The sequence below is a fragment of the Gracilinanus agilis genome, chromosome 3 (assembly GCF_016433145.1).
Source record: "Gracilinanus agilis isolate LMUSP501 chromosome 3, AgileGrace, whole genome shotgun sequence".
In the NCBI taxonomy this organism is placed as follows: Eukaryota; Metazoa; Chordata; class Mammalia; order Didelphimorphia; family Didelphidae; genus Gracilinanus; species Gracilinanus agilis.
The window spans coordinates 590592082-590610119 of NC_058132.1; the positions used below are offsets into that span (position 1 = coordinate 590592082).

Consider the following 18038-nt stretch of genomic DNA (forward strand, 5'->3'; position numbering starts at 1 on the left):
CCTAGTTGTTAGTTGAGAAGAAACAAGTCTCAAGGAAATGAGATGACTTATCCAAGGTCACAAGGTTGAAAATCAGAACAAAGGTTTCCTGAATATAGCATTCTTCCCAAAATAATAAGTTAAGCGAAAATGCTTTTGTATTTCTAGGTCATATTTAAAGAAAATAAGTCATTAATTCTCCACTTCTTTTGCTTTTCATTCTTCTTCCCCTCAACATACTTCCTGCATCCCCTCTTACCGCTTGGGGAAAAAAATGAGCATAAACAATCCCCATAACCAATACAATTTGAGAAACAATCTGAAGAATGCACAGCCAAATTCTTGTAAATGTGTGTGTGCATCCAAAATTAGTCCCTTTGATTTATCTCATATGATGCTAACTCTATTGTAGGTAAAGATTAATTGTATTATGGTGCTCTTGGCATGTTAGTTTCCCAGTTCATTTCTCAGAAAGACACTTCTTATTTTTCTCCACTACAAAGCACCCACTATCATAATTTTCACCTGCTGAGTTTAGGTTACTAATGATAATATGAAAATTTAGAGGTTATATTTGACCTTCCGAATGGCAAATACAGGTCTCCAGAATAGATGGGATGTGAACTGATGAAGAGGACAAAAAAGTCAATGGATGATTATTATTAAAGCAAAATCAAGCCCCACCAGGTTTGCCTGGCTCACTGTGGGTGCTTGGCAAATATTAAACAGTTTTTCCTAAGATCCAATTCTCTATTGTCACCTCTCCTCTCCTTATATAGAACAAGAGAAATGTTCCAGGAAGAACTGGGTGCCCCTGACATTAATGAAGCATGATGCAGGTCACGACTAGCAATTTTGGGGTCGTGCAAAGAAAATATCATAGATGTCCTAGCACCCGAGTGGTGTTGATCAAATTCCTCTTTTTATTTCTCCCCACCTCTGCTGCTGCTGCTGCAGTAGATAGAGGGGTCCAAATAAGTGGGATTATTCAGGTCAGTTTGTTCATTTCAGAAATGCCCGCTTTTTCCTACCACGGTAAGAGATGCTATCTGGAGATGAAGTTCTACCTCTAAGAAGATGACAGGAGGTAGGGTGGTATAGTAGGAAGAGCAGAGATAGGAGAAATATCTTGGCTCTGATATTTACTATCTGTGCAATCACAAATTTTCCTCATCTGTAAAATGGGAACAAATCATACTTTATTACTTACCCCTTTTTACTTCAGTTCCTCCACCTGTAAAATGAGCTGGGGAAGGAAATGGTAAGCAACTCCAGTATCTTTGCCAAGAAAAGCTCCAATGGGGTTATGAAGAGTTGGATATCACTGAAAGTGACTAAGCAGCAATAATAACACCAAAATGAAGAGGTTATTATAAATCCTAGCATCATAGGCTTGGGACTAAAAGGGTTCATAGAAGTCACCTAGAATTCTTATTTTACAGATGAGGACCCTACAGTCCATAGCGTTTAAGTGACTCGCTCAAGGTTGCATGAGTGTTAAGGCAAACCAGAATGACTGATCCCAGCACTCATTTTTCTACACTGAACAGCCTCACTGTTTCTTCAGTTAAATGAGGGGGTGAGACTAAAGTAGAGGTGTAAAACATGCAACTTGTAAGCCACACTATGGCCTAAACCGGATTAAAATGTAATTGGGAAATATTTACCAAAATAAATAAAAATGGAATATAGATAATGTTAACATGTAGCTTTCTAACTACACATTTCTAAAATGTGGCTTTCTAATAAGTGGCTTTCAATATGTGGATGGCAAGGATTCTTATATATGGGTTAGTGGCCCCAGTTTCTGTTTGAGTTTGGCACTAATGGAGTAGAAGAGGGTTAAGGTCCCCTGCAGTTCTAAGATTCGATTACCCAATGAACAACATGAAGTGGTATAATATTAAGAATTAAATTATGTGGTCCAACTCTAAGTGCGATAAGAATTCACAGCAGAGGAAGATTCAAGAGGGATGGAGAACTCGAAGAAAACCAGATGAGATATGGAAGGCAGTATGGAACAGTGGGGGAAAAATACTAGCTCTGGAGTCAGAAATATGGATCAAAATTGGACTGAAAGTAAATCTTGCCTTTGAAGCTTACTATCTATGTGATTTTAGGCAAATCATTTAACCTTTTGCGCCTCAGTTTTTTGAGTTAACTCAGTTAACTATTCTTCTTACTATTACTTGTGGTATAATCTTGGGCAAGTCACTTAGCCTCCTTTGGTCTCAGTTTCCTCATTTGTAAAATGGAGATAATAATGACATCTACCTCCCAGTGTTGTTAGGAGATAATAACTGTAAAGCACTTAGCACAGTGCCTGGCACATTCTAATTCTAGTTGTTCAGCTGTGTCCAACTTTCCCTTACTGTGGATCACAGCAGTCTATGGGGATTTCTTGGCAAAGACAACGGAGTGGTTTGCCATTTCCTTCTCCAGTGGATTAAGGCAAACTGAGGTTAAATGACTTGCCTAGGGTCACATAGCTAATAAGTTTCTGATGTGGGATTTAAACTTAGGTCTTTCTGATTCTATGTCTAGGGCTCTATCCATTGACCAATGTAGCTGCCTCTATCTGGTACATAGTAAGCACTATATAAATGCTAGCTATTAATAATATTATATAGGTGGAAGGAAAGGAGTGGGTATTCTAGATAAGGTGAAAAACACGATTACCAAAAATGATTACTGATGAATAATTATTATTATGTATCATCATAAATGAGAACCAATGATAGATGATGTTTTTCAAGCTTGAAGCCAGATCAGACTTGCAGACAAATGCCATTTACAAGCTCCCTTGACTACCAATTTAGCCCCATGGTGACTACTTTTATCTGGAAAGGGCAAATTTAAGGATCACATTATAAAATGGGTGCCACTTTTTTTCTAAAGTGGACCTTAATCCAAAAGAGATTGCCTCTTCATTGCCAAATGTGCAAGAGAACAACAAAAAAAAAGTTAAATTCACATAATAAACAGGGAAGGTTGCTCCTCATGCACATTTGCACTCACAAACACTTCTCACATTTTAAGGTCTTCTTCCTGAAAGTTAGGAATATAAAGAAATTGCCTGTGCTAATTAGAATCTGAAAGTCTCATAAAAACAAGCAGCTCATCAGCCTCCCCAGAGCACTATGGAAATGATCCAAACAAAAATGTCCGTCACTCACCCTCTATGATCTAATGGGAACACACACACACACACACACACACACACATACACACACACACACACACACACACTCAGACACACACACACACACTCGCAGGGATGGGGAGCATCATAGCAATAAATCTCTCCTACAAGGGCAATTTCTGGGCTAAGGAAGGCTGAGGCTGATAGGATTTTCTTGAACAAATTAAATGAATAGAAATCTGCAAAAGCATTAAGTGTTCTAAGACCGGGGGAGCTCCTCTCACCCACCCCACAAAACCTTCCAGGATTCAGGGAATAATTGGCATTACCTGGCAAGGGCCTGGTTTCCTGTGCCTTCCAGTAACTCCATGGGTGTCTGCAAAATAGGCGGATGCCAACTGCAATCAACACACAATGATTCCTGAGGCTCAGAGGGACAGACCCTTCTGTGGCCAAGATGTTCAGTCTGCCTGGGGATGTAGGTCTGAAGTGGCCAAGATCCCATCATTTTGCTCTTTGTTTTAACCCTCAGGGGAGAAGCAATGCCCCAATTTTGCTAAATCAGAGATATGAGTTCTACTTTTATATCTTTTTGGAAGTGAGTCTCTCTTCTGATTTTACCTTATGCTCCAATGGAATTAAAATCTTCCCTTAGGCCTTGACTCTTGAGGTTAAATAGATTCATTGAATTTATGAATAAATGCAATTGTTGCTGTCTAGTCATTTCAGTCCTATCAGACTCTTCACGATCCCTTTTGTGGGTTTCCTTGGCAAAGATACTAGAATGGTTTGCCATTCTTCAGGTAATTTTACAGATAAAGAAACTGAGGCAAACAAGATGGTAAAGTCTGAAGCTAGATTCAAACTTGGGTTTCCCTGACTCCAGGCCAGATCTCTATCCACAGTATCCTTAGTTAAACAGCTCTATTCAAAGCTCCCCAAAAGTGAAACATACAGGCTCCTCCGAGGCAATTCTTTGATCAAGGATGCCTAGGACTGCTCCATTGCTAAAAATAATTTGACTTTTTTCGCATGACTCAGTTCCTTTTAAGAACTGATTCTTATTTAGTAGGACATTAAACTGGTTCAAGATAATATACTAGTCTCAACATCAGCATGGAGTTTTTGTCTCCAGAATTAATGAGCATGTGCCAAGGGAGTGAGTGGGGGGTTGGGGGGAGGAACAGATCAGCTCAAGCTTGTGTGAGAATGTCCCAGATATCCTTAATGTATATGAATGTGGAAAAGGAGAGAAGTACACGGCCATCTCCATGCAAAGCTAAGATTAAGTCAAGAAGGCAGTGGACCTGTTGAGGCACAGAGAAAACTGAAACTTTTGGCAATACTGACACACTGATACTTCAATTGTCCCAAAGGCTATCACAATCCAGATACAGGATGGGATACAATGAATATTTTCATAGTAATTGCAACTGTTCTCTCCTTCATACCATTCCATGTTTAGATAGTAGTGAATGATGGGAATATCCTGAGATGTTTCTTCTGAGGTCAAGAATTTAATGAATCCCACACTGTAGGGGGAAGGAGGCAGTAAAGAGGAGGAGAAAAGTTTCTATAATCATAGGATCTGGGGCTAAGAGGTCATTTAGTCTAATTCTGAAATTTTACAGATGAAGAAATTATAGCATAGAGGGATTAAGTGCCTTCCCCCTGGCTCACAGAGGTTTCAAGCAATGGCTAATTCAGAATTCAAGGCTAGATTTTTTTGTCTCCATTTCAAACCTGTCCTTTTCTGTATGTGACAATGAATTCCTTATGATAAACCTTCTGCTTTTGAAGAAGGCTTTTAGCTCTCACTGTCCTGGAAGGAAAATGGATACTAAGGAAAGGAGAGAATTTTCAGTTCATCCTCTGGCTATCTAGGTGTTTTAATGGCTTGATGCCATCAGGAATTTTCCTGATTAAGGTTTTTGTTTGTTTGTTTGTTTGTTTGTTTGTTTTTACACCCTTACTTTCCGAGGCAGCTAGGTGGCTTCAGTGGATTGAGAGCCAGGCTTAGAGAAAGGGAGTCCTGAATTCAAATCTGGACTCAGACACCTCCTAGCTGTGTGATCCTGGGCAAGTCATTTAACCTCCATTGCCTAGTCTTTATGCCTTTTCTCCCTTGGAACCAATACTGATTCCAAGATGGGAGATAAGGGTTTAAAAGAAAAAAAAAACAAGTCTTACTTTTGTCTTAGTAATAACTCTAAGCTAGAAAGGCAAAGGCTAGGGAAAAGGAGCTAAGTAACTTGCCCAGGCAAAGACAGAAGGGCCATGGCTAGGTAAAAGGATTAAGTGATCTGCCTAGTCACATAGCCAGGGAATTCCTGAGGCCATGATTGAACCCAACTCCTCATGATGCCAGGCCTGGTGCTCTGGCCACTGTGTAGCCTCCCTGCTTCCCTGATTAGATTTTGAATGTGAATGGAAACTAACCACCTTAAGGACTATTTTAACAAAATTACAGAAACAAACAACATCTTAGACCATATGGGTTACGAAAATCCTATCTGGCTGCCTAAATACTACTGGGGAGAGATCCTCATGGGCCAGGCTGGGCAGTCCTGTTCCTTCCCTGTTGATTTAGGTCACACAGGCCAGGGTGTAAGTGGTGGTCAATATAGGTCTCTACTACTAGAGGTTTTGAGGAATTACTGCACAGATTTCTCATTGGACCTTTGGGCATTCCATCTCTTTGAGTGGTGCTTTAGACACCACTACATAACCAGTGATGGCTCCCAGTGTGAGAAAGGAGAGGAAGAAGAAAAGGAAATTACAGGAAAGGTGAGATTAGAGGGAACTTGAGATATTCCATTTCTTTGGGAGTGGCTTAAAAATGTTTGTTGCTATACCTAACCTGAGAGCTATCATATCCTTTTCACGAGAAAGTATTGCTCTACAGACTACCAATATTAATCAATCCATTTGCAATGTGTCCCATGGGTGATAGAACAGCTTGATTTGATTGCATAATCTATTTTGGGACAAGCTTTTCTACAATCACATGCATGAGCTTTAATTCTAATCAGAAAAACACCTCTGGCAAAAGCTTTTAGAAGGAATGGGCTGTGAGGGAGATCTGACTCTGACATCTGTCACCCTCTAATCGCCAGGGTTGATTAGACTGAGCTGGCTGTCTAATAAAGAAGAGTGAAATTTATGCAAACTTCCTTCCTTTCTACCTTTACTTCCATCTCCATCCTGCCAGTCAAGTGTTCTCCAGCATTTTCCCAGGAACCCCCTCCCCCCATCAATGCAATAGAGTATTCTCTTGTGTTGGGGGGAGTAATTTGATCAGGCAGTAAATGAACTATATCAGTAGGAAAAGAGAATAAGTGTTCCTTTTCTCAAGGCTACAGAAAGATCTGATAAAATCAAAGGAGTGCAAGGTGCGAAATCCTTTCATGAGATCGGAGTCAATCACTGATTTCCAATTCTACCGAAGGGAGACTGACCTAGATATATTTTCAGGTCAGTAAAGTTCATATATCTCTACTTACCTACCTCCTATCTTTTTCCTCCAATTTATATCTGGTAGAGGTTGTATTATATGGACATTTTGGGGGGGTATTTACCACACTTGAAAATTCCAGGAAACTTAGTGACTAAAAAGAAGGTAAGTTAACCTAAAGAATCTTCCCTCCCATTCCAAATGTCATTTAGCTGGAGGCCCACAGGCTGATAGGTATATATTTGGCTTCTTTTCTCTCTTTTTCCTATCCCTTCCTGGGAATCAAAGCTAATTGTTTCCCCTCCTATTGCCTAACAGGGCTCCCAGGCAAAATTTCTGCTTCTGACATCTCTTTGGGAGATGAATCTTTTCACCCACACATGTGACTCCTCTCTCTCTCTCTCTCTCTCTCTCTCTCTCTCTCTCTCTCTCATTTCCCCCCTTCCTTCCACTCCCCTCCCCTCTCTCCTTCATATGAGGTCACATATAGGCTGCCATGTACTGGGCAATAAGCCCAGGAATAAGATCTCTGTATTTTCTTTTCATAATTGTAAAACAGAACTGCTTGTGTCTCCTAATGTGATTTATCTTATATAGCTGAACCTCTGGTATATTCCTTTGTTGATTAAATTGAGCTTGGTTTGGATATTGTGGATATCTTTTATTCAATCATTTAAAATGGCTTAATTACTATTCAGAGATGTAATCCATTTTGTTCTCTTAAATTTGCTAGTGTTCTCAAGCTCATAAATTGAAAACTTAACCAATCTCTTTGGGAAGCTGAGCTATTAAACAGTGAGTGACTTGTTTCTCTTAGCCTAGATCTGGTTAGACAGCAGAATACTCAAGATCTAGGACCTCTAAACCTTAAATACTTTATTTTGAAGTGCCATGTTTAAAATCTCCAATACTTTTTTGCTTCCACATGGAGCCCTGAATCCATGATCCTCTAGAATCTCCTACAAAGTGGACATAATTTTGTTTTCCAAAAGTTTTCAGGAATGGCCAGTATCTCATTATTCTTTCCTGTTAAAATACTCCCAAATTCTTAACTTGGTGGCATTTTTTTCTTAGAAGAAACAGAACTATGATTTCATCAGTGCGTGGGGAACTCTTAAATATAGAAATTCTCTGTACTAGTACAGGTTAGCAATTAATCTGTGAGTTTTAGTCTTCCATAACTGCCTGGGGCCTTCAGAAATTGCATGCGCATGGCCACAAAGCTAGAATATGTCAAAATCAGAACTCTGAACCCAAATCTTCTTCACTCCAAGGCTAATCCTCATCTAATAATGCATATTGACCACTTCCAGGTAGTATAATACTATTATTGTTATTATTATATGTTTAATTATCACCACTTCATTACTTATAATTTTTTACCTTTTGGAAACTGGGTCTTAATTGTTTCTGAAAAGAGATACTAGATTTCTTTCCTTCCTATGACCTAGGGACAACACAAAAAGGACATTTCTACTGAAAAGTATTCATAGCTGGATATGGAAACACATCTAAGGGACTAAGTAATTAGAAATGGGGCTAGCACATGTAAGAATATTACTCCAGACCATTTAGGGAAACAGTTATAATCTTCGAAATGGATAAATATCTTTTGGATCTGCTCTGGTTTCAATGAATAGTATAGTCATAGCCACATAGAATGCTTTGGCATAGAGATGATGTTCTCATTTCTCTGGACTATTCTCCAAAAGAAAAACTAGTTTAGGACAAGAAGATATTTTAAGTCTGAACAAAACCTGTCAGATTTATCAAACATGCACTAATCCCGTCACGTATACCCTACTTCAACACTTCAGTTACATCTAGGATTTGTGATTTCATCATTCTTTTCACTCATGCAGATCATAAACCCCTTTGCAACTTAGTACCTGGCCTCTTGAGAGGTATTACGATTGAAGAATTCATTATTATGTGGCTAATTTACTAAAAAGTGGAAAGAAAGGGAATGAGTATTTATTAAGCCCCTACTCTTTACCAAGCACTATGCTAAGCACTTTACAAATATTATCTCATTTGGTTTTTACAACTCTGGGAGATAGACGATATTATTATCCCCATTTTACAGCTGAGGAAACTGAGACCAAGAGAGGTTGACTTGCCCAGGACAATACAACTACTAAGTGCCTGAGGCCACATTTGAATTCATGTCTTTCTGACTACTGGCCCAGAACTTATCTTCCCCAGCATAGCCTTAGAAAATCTATTTGGCCTCAGAGACTTCTTAGCTGTGTGACCACAAGAAAGTCACTTAATCTCAGTTGCTTAGTCCTTGACATTTTTCTGTCTTAGAATTGATTCTAAGAGAGAAGTGAAGGGTTAAAAAAGAAAAAAAAAAGGAAGCTTAGGGGTCACCTTCATATCTGGACATTAGGAGAGGTAGACAAGCCAGAATCTTTCAGTAACCAAACAAGAACCACCCACTCCCAGCCTGTCAGTCAGAACAAAACCACAAGGTCATCATATATTCCCAACATCCTCTTATTTGGAAATGTAACCCACTGTAAGTTTTCCTTTCTTGAGTATTGATGAAAAACAAGCTTAAGCAAAGCTTGCATGAGGTCAGTTTCTTTGGGAGAGGAATTCTCTTCCTGATTCTCCCCTAGAGTCTGGGAGGGTCAAGAACTGTTTTCCCAGGTTCATGGAAGGGTCCCAATTATCATCAACAGCTGTCAGGGGCACTGGGATGGAATTTCTCTGTGGGTTTGCTCAGATGGATTGTGGATTTCTTGGCAGGCAGCAGGGGATGTGGTTAATTCAAGATGGAGCAGTAAACAAGCCTAAGAGAAAGTAGCAAAATCAGAGGGAAGTGCAGCATCAGCATTAGGAAACCAAGGATAATGATTCATGGCACCAGGAGGTGTAGGAAGAGAGGAAAGACACAGGTTCTAGGAGAGAGGTGTTTATAGAAGAGCCAGGGAAAGAAAGCATAGTCCTTAAGGGGAAAGGAAAAAGTCATCCCATGCAAGTGCCTCCTTCTCTGAATGCCACCTTTGGAGTAAAGTCTACATGGAGAAAGAAGGGGTGATCTCACATCTTGGGGAAATCTGCCATCAACCTGTCTGCTACAGTGCTCGCTAGTAAATGACCGCAGCCAAATTTGAACTCATGAGGATGTCCTCCTGATATCAAGTTCAGTGCTCTAACTACTGTACCATGTAGAAATGTCACATTACCCAAGTTGAACATTAGCTGCTTGAAGCCAGAGATTGTTTTCCATTTTGTTCTGGTATGCCCCAGTGCCAAGCACAAGACCTTAATAGGAAATTGTTGAATGATAAAAAAAAAAAGGAAGAGGGAGAGTGCTAAAGAGCAAGCTGAATCTTCTCCTCCTATCACCTATTTCAAGTGGGAGGCAATATGGCTTCTAGTTATCACCTAGGATTTCAGAAGAGCTTATGCCTCTTCTTACACGCATTCTTTTAGTCTATACCACTGGCTCTGAGAAAGTCCCTGGGAAAGGTGAACCACTGATCCATTATCATTTAGCATCACTTTGGCTTGGACTAATGTGGAAACAAGATTTAGAGCTTTAAAAACCATAGAGACCTTTTTATTTTATAAATGAGGAGTCTAAGACCTTGTTGTTCTGTTGATTTTCAGTTGTGTCTGACTTCATGACCCCATTTGGGATTTTCTTGGCAAACATTCTGGAGTAGGTTTACCATTTTCTTCTCCAGCTCATTTTACCAATGAGGAAAGCGAAGCAAATAGTGTTAAGTGACTTGCCAAGGGTCTACACAGCTAGTAAGCATCTGAAGCTAGATGTGAACGGAAATCATCCCAATCCTAAGTCTGGTATTCTATCCACTGTACCACTTACTTACCCAAAACTAAGGCCAAGAGATGAAGTTGTTTCCTTAAGGTCATCTAAGTACTGAGTAAAAGAAGTGGGTTTAAAGCCATGCCCTCTAACTTCAAACCCAGTGCTCTTGATGCTACAATTCCCTCCCTACCAGTTTCCCAACCCAGAATAAGGGCAGAGAAGATGACACACATGAAAAGTTGGGTGGGGTTTGTGTGTGAAATAAGGGCATGGCCATCAAGGAGGGGAATACTCTCTACTCATATTAATCAATCAACCAACAAATATTAATGAAGCATCTTCTTTTTCCCACAGTCCTCAGCATGGAGCCTTTCCTGATCCCTGTCCAAACTATCTTGCATTTAACTATAGTATACATATGTCTTTATTAACTTCATATTTGCCACATATATTTCTAGACATCCTTTCCTCTTCTATTAGAATGCAAGCTCTTTTGGAGTAGGGGCCATGGCCATTTCCTTTTTTTTTTTTTTCCTTTGAATCCCCAGTGCCATGGTTCAGAGAAAGTGCTAGTTGTTTGACTGATTGAGAAACCCTAGAGTGAAAGAAGAAAGAATGAGGGCAGGAGGTTGGGCAAAGGAGACAAAGGTATATGGAAAAGGATAAGAATGATATACTTTGGAGGTCTGCTAAGTCTTACCAAAAACCAGACTCATGGAGTGGAAAGGGCAGATCCTTGCCAATCTCATTTTTTTCCCCTTAGTAGAAGGGAAGGACAGTAAATATTGGACTATTAAAGCATGGTTCTTGGGATCATAGATCTAAAGCTGGAAGGGCCCTCAAATCATCTATTTCAATCCTTTCCTTTTATAGCTAAGGAAACTAAAGTTCAACATGGTTAAGTGATTTGTGGAAGGTCTCAAAGCCACTAAAGTATTAAAGGAAGAATTTGAATCCGGGGCTTCTGAATCTAGTAAAAGTCTACTGCACCAGTGGTCCCTTGTCTCATGTATTAGACGAAGAGAAACAATTACATGAGAACATTCATTTTGGCTTTTCTTTTTTCTTTGAAAGTGTGAGCCCATTTACTTGGGGTCTCTTCTTTTCCACATTTTTCTCCCATCTGTATAGATGTCTATTTTTCAGTTACTGAAAGGTGGAAAGTCACATTTTAAAATTGTGAAGGATATTTTCAAACATGTTGAATTGCCTATAAATGTAAACATGAACTCTCAGATCTTTCATTGTAAGAATTCACGCTGTCTTTTTCTGTAAGAAGAAATCATTTCAGTCAGGATTATATCAATACAGTATCATTTCTCCAAAGTGCAAGAAGGTGGAGAGTGCTTTAATTAGGAAGGAAATAATTCTTGCTGGAACAGTTGGGTTCTGACCTCAGATTTGTTACACCAAACCTATGTGGCCTTGTATAAGTTAGCTCTCAAAAATGAAGGATTTGGATTAGCTGATCTCAAATGTCCAGTTTCTCTAGGATTCAGTTTTGTCTTCTTTCAAATGAAGACATTAGGCTCCATGAGTTCCCTTTCAGAACTAAATATTATGGACCTTGTTTTTTATTTTTTAAAAAGAGATATATATATATATGTATATATATATATACATATATATATATATATACACACACAACCCAGTGGAATGCTTGTCAGCTCTGGGAGGAGGGAGGGAGACAACATGAATCATGTAACTTTGGAAAACTATGTAAAAATTAAAAAAAAAAACCTAAAAAATATGATCCTTAGGAGTAGTTCAGTGACTCAGGGATAGATTACCAGATTTGGAGTCAGGAGGACCTGGCTTCAAATCAGACCTCATACATTTTCTAGCTGTTCCCCCCCGGGGAAGTCACTTAACCCCAAATGCCTAGTGATTAGTCCTTATTGCTCTTCTGTCTTGGAACCAATACTTAGTTTTGATTCTAAGACCTAAGGTAAGGATTTAAAAAAATGACTCCAAGATTGATTATTTAAATTATTATCAACAGGTTATCAGAGTTCCTTCATTCAGTTTTCTCGAGGTTTGGGAAATATGGTAAGACTAAAAGGCCAATATGTAGCCTGATTTGAGGAGGGAGACAGGATTAAGAAGGATGAAATGTCCTCCTGAAGGCCTGTGGCAAAGGCTAGTTTCGAGTCTGGGGAAAATGAAAGATATAATTTCTCCTTCTGATATCCAAAATAACACATGCAAATAAAATGTTTGGCCTCAGCAATTAGGACTCTGACCAAGATCAGGGTCTGGTGGAGTTATTCCATTTTCCTAACAGAGATATATTTATCCTTTCCTCCAGGGAAATCTGATGCTGGGGAAGCTGGCAAAAGGATTTTAGTATATCCAGGAAACAGGGAAAGGGTGTAGTTTATTTAAGGGGCTATCTAAATCAAAACTGTAGCCAACTGGATTTGGTGTCAAAGCACCTGAGTCTGATTCCTGGCTGTGTGACACTGAGTAAATCACTGCAGGTCTCTAGTCCTCAGTTCCCTTATCTGTGCAATTGTGTTGGACTATATAATCTCTAACATACAGTGAGTCAATAATCCATGAGAATATTGGGTACTATTTGTACCTCTTTCTGTGTTAAATATGGTGCTAAACAAAGTTTGTACTCAAGAAAAATAGTAACTACTATGGCCAAAGGCAATAATGTAATGGGATTCTAGAATAATTCCAGGTGTAAATGATATGATGGAATCTGAGAGCTCCTTGAGACTTGGAAAAGAGCAAGTAAATTTTAGGGATAAATGAGTGGCTCAGTGGATTGAGAGCCAGGCCCAGAAACAGAAGGTCCTGGGTTCAAATCTGGCCTCAGACACTTCCCAGCTGTGTGAGTCTGGGCAAGTCTCTTAACCCCCACTGTCTAGCCCTTACTGCTCTTCTGCCTTGGAACCAATACACGGTATTGATTCTAAGATGGAAGGGAAGGGTTAAAAGAAAGAGCTAGTCCATTTCAGGGATGGAAAGGCCTTGTAGAAGACATGCTTCAGAACTACTGACAAAACATTTCAGGTGCACACCTGATGTGTGAGAGCCAAGCAATTTTAGAAAGCCAAAATCTAATGCCAGAAGATAATACAGTGAGTGTTCCTGTATGTTAACCAAAAATGCCAATCTGAGCTATGCCAAGAATGGTCTGCCCAGTCAGAACAGGTCCACTGTGTACCAGTTTCTGATGTGAATGACAGTAGCAAAAATCTATTTGTTTTAGTCAATAATATTTTAAATACAGGCTTTTAGGGAGGCTAATGACCTGTTAAAATACCTTGCTTCAAATTGTCAATACAGATCTAAGATAGGGCTGTCTAAAATCTTTAGACAGAACAAAAGTATTATTTCAGAATTTTTTTCCCAGAAATTCCTTCAGACCTTTTATCAGAGCTACTAAGAAATGGTCCAAATACCTGACTTTTTCTATTTCCCTTACCTAAGATGGCTTCTTGGGTAAGAAATAGAATATATAAATGGAAATGAAGAAGACAGGAGATGGAGGCTTGATTGAATAATTTATCCTAATATAATTAAGAACTATAGTAGCTATAACCAGCTCTATGTTTGAATTCCATAGGTGGATGTCTGTTTCCTCATCTGTAAAAAGGAAAGAGTTGGACTAGAAGCACTTCCAAGTTTCTTTTATTCAACAACTTATGATGACAGAATACAGGTAGGAGCTGGAAGGGGTCTTTGAAGATAATCTACTTTAACCCAAGATCTGAAGAAGCTGAAGGCCTTATATTTTAAAAGTAGCAGAGCTAGATAGGGTCACTGCATTTGAACCAGCACATGATCCTTCTCATGATACAAAGCCTTGTCAATCCCCAGATATGTTCTCTATAAGCCATTTTGTTGGAACAACAAAAATTAATCTGGAAGCAAAAGACTGTGGCTCAGTTCCTGACCCGATCTCTTACTACTTCTTTGGACCTCAATTCCCTTATGTGAAAAAAAGAATAAACCAAATGATTTGAAATATGCATCTTTCCATCCCTTTTTACTATTCTTCCAACCCAAATTGAGGTTTTCCTTTAGTATCACTAAAAGCCAACAAAACAAAACAAAATCAAAATCACAAATATAAAACAAAATAAAAAAAACCCTAATTCCATATAAATAAGATGAAATCATAAGAAAACCTCTAGCTGTCTTGAATCATTTCAAGCTGAAATGAACTGAATCTTAAGGTACTGAAAAAAACCTGTTGGGAATGCTTGCTGAATAAATGCCAGTGAGTTCTGAAAATTCTTGGAAAATTTTAATAGCACCACATGCATGTAAACTGGTGATTATTATCCTGATTTTCCCAAAAGGAAAGATGGTAGACTCTGAAAATAATAAGTCAGTGAACTTGGCATTGACTTGTGGTAAAAATCTGGAATGTATTATGAAAGGGATGGTTTGTGAACATTTAGAAAGGGAAACTGTGATCACAAAATTTCATAAAGTTTCATAAAAAACAGGTCATACCAGAACATATCCATTCATTTTATGAAGGTTTCTAGGTTATTAACCAGGATTTGATTGATCTTGGTTCTCTTGATATAGACTATCTGCATTTTGACAAAGCATTTTATAAAGCCTTTCTCTCTCATGGTATCTATTCCCGTGAGCAAGACAGGAGTGATGTGGGCTAGATGACAATACAAGAAAATCTACTGAATCCAGTGTTACATCGAGATGTCAGTTTGGAAGCAGTTCTCGAGCGCACATTCCAAAGTTTTATTTTGGACTTTGTGTTGTTCAGCATCCAACAATGACTTGGGTGAAAGCTTAGATGTGTACTTATTAAATTTGCAGATGATGCAAAGTAGAGAGACATGCAACCGGTCCTGGGGTCTATGTTGTAAATAATTAAATACGATGTACACAAGATGGAAAATTTCTCCTAGCTGGCCTGAGCTCACTCAGAAATTTTATATTTCTGGTTCTGTGCCACATAAAAGTGTACAGTGTGGTTTTTTGAAGATAAGAATAATATTAGCACATATATACAGGTGAAAGGTAAAAGGACAGATCAAAGGGCAAATAAATAAATATAGGTCTGCACCCTATGGTCAACAGAATGTAAACTTCTTAAAAGTAGGGGACCTTTCACTTTTATACCTATAGACCTATGATCTAACAGGTAGTAACTTCTTAATAAATACATACTGATTGATTCAATGATGATTATACATCCCAAATCAGAAGAACTTTGAGAATAGAGATCTTACCTTTAGGAAAGTAGCAACACTAGCTCAGGGCTTCTGACCCTTTTTCCTACTATGGACCCCCACTTTGTCAAAAGGTGAAGCTTTCTCAGAATAATGCATTATACATGCATTACAAGAGAAACCAAATATATTGAAATATTCTTATCAAAGTTAAAAAATAAATAAATTCATGGACTCCTGTTTAAGAACACTTGCACTAGAAAAAGTAAGGTATCACGAATTAGGTATTAATGGAGAAAATGATGATCTGCAAAGCCACTATCACTACCTAAAATAATGATAGTGATAACATGCATAAAACAAGATATTTTAGGGCATTAAAATGTTCCATTTCCCTTCGGCCTTCTTGGAATTCTGTTGTTTGTAGACATGAAGTTAAAATTCAAATTGCTTCCCTGTGATTTGAATTTGTGATATTTTGGGCTGGTCAGAAGCATTTTTCAATCGAACATTTAGCATGAACACTCATCTCCCAACATCACTGTTAGACATAAGCAGCAATCTCGGGATGTCCCTGATGGACAGGAACAGTATCTCCTTTGATTTGATCCATAAAGTATCACATGCAAATGGGCACCCAACCAATATCAAATGACAAGTGGTAAACAAACTTGCTGTACCTACATTTGCATCCTCGTGGCTGTGGCCATTGGTCTCGGCTAATTCCTTGGCACTTTTTAACTGCAAAGTGTAAGGAGAAACACACAACAAATAAACAAGAAGGCACATTACTCGAGAGTGTGCTACACTGATGGTTAACTCTGATTTATCTGAGCTTGCATTTTATAAGGCTTCCAAAGAAAAGAAGCAGATGGGAGCCATAATTCTAAAGCGTCTTTTTGAAACCAGTTTGAAACCAACCAACACGTTCTGAAGGTTGATCAGGTGCTCCACATGACTGTTTTTTAGTAATAACATCAGTAAGTGGTTCGAAAGGCATAAAGTATAAAAAATTAGCTCTCAAGAATAATAAATGGCTTCATTTATTATTCTTATTGCTATTAACAAACTCGGCAGTGTTTGCAAGTTGCCACTAGCTCAATGGTGTTATACTAATGATCAGTTATGAATGATATATTTGTTTTGGGTTGTTCAAAATATCCAAGTGTTATCATACAGGACCTCCTTGAGACTATTTCAATGCACGGTGTTGCATTGAAGAAAAGGAGGAGAGCCTGTGCTTCTTTGTTGGGAGCAAGAACTAGGAAGATTTAGTCACTGATATACTTTAGAGAAAAGCTATTTTTCAAATGAGATTTTGTTGGGGGGATATCTTTTTTTAAAAAATTATTTGTTTGTTATATTAAAATGCCCAGTTAATGCCCTCCCTCTCTCCCCTCTCCCATTAGAGAAGGCTTCATTTGACAAAAAGATATATGTATATATATAAAATTATGTCCTATTTATTTCTATTTATGAATTCATTCTCTGGAGGTGGACATAGAGAAGGCATTCTTCAAACAATATTTTTGTTGCTGTATATAAAATGAGTTTTTTTTTTAAACAGTGAACATTTGTTAACATGTTAATAGTTTCCATCCTGGAAGGCTCACAAATAATCAGTTATCAAGAGTTTCTGGAAATCCTTTAATTGGCATTTCACCCTCGCTGGAATGAAAGCAGATATTTGGGTGTAGGGAATAAGGGATGGGTAGGCCATCCTTCCAGCTGTCTGCCTACATTTCCTTCTGCTTTATGCAGGTCTGTCATCTTTTATGCCCAGTATAAATGCTTCGTGGTGGGAGATAAATGCTCAAAGCTTGAAAGGGGAAAAAAAAAAGAAAATGACAACAAACTTGCATACATATCACCACTGTGTAAGACTTAGAACATCTGCTGTTTCTGGTTATTTATGTATTTTAACCATTCTAGTTTCCTTAAAGCAGATCCATATTCATAGTCTGAAAGTCATATCCACTTGACTCTGAGCAGGAGAAAGCTTTCAAAGAATATGAGCTGGCAGATCCCTACACTAAACAACCTGCCTGGTTGGCTCCAGTAGGTTACTGTTCAGTCATTTCAGCTGTGTCAAACTTCTTGTGACCCTATTTGGGGTTTTCTTAGCAAAGATACTGGAGTGGTTTGTCATTTCCTTCTCCAGTTCATTTAACAGATGAGGAAACCAAGGCAAACAAGATTAAGTGACTTGCCCAGTGTCACACCTAGTAAGTATCTGAGGCTGGATTTGAACTCAGGAAGATGCTCATCATCAGCCTTCCTGACTCAGGTCTGGCATTCTATCCACTGCACCACCTAGCTGCCTTTTGCTTGAATGTAAAATCCTCCAATGACTGTACATTCTTACTGTTCTTCTCACAGCATGACTCAAGTCCGACAGGCTCTCTCACCTTTATAAATTCAAGGCCAGGGGGAGAGAAAGTGGCAAGAGCATCTTTTATTTTCTTCACTGCTCAACTCAAGCACATCCTTCTATTCGAGGTCCTTCCTGATCCCCTT

The 18038-nt window shown here is 38.6% G+C and overlaps 1 protein-coding gene across 1 annotated transcript in view; it reads right to left on the reverse strand.

The window, feature by feature from the left end:
* The window catches only part of ENOX1 (ecto-NOX disulfide-thiol exchanger 1), a 388236-nt gene that overhangs the window by 153296 nt on the left and 216902 nt on the right, over positions 1-18038 (reverse strand). The window contains exon 11 of the mRNA XM_044669387.1: positions 16206-16262. Coding sequence (XP_044525322.1) covers positions 16206-16262 — 57 coding nt within the window. The remainder of the gene's footprint in view (positions 1-16205; positions 16263-18038) is intronic.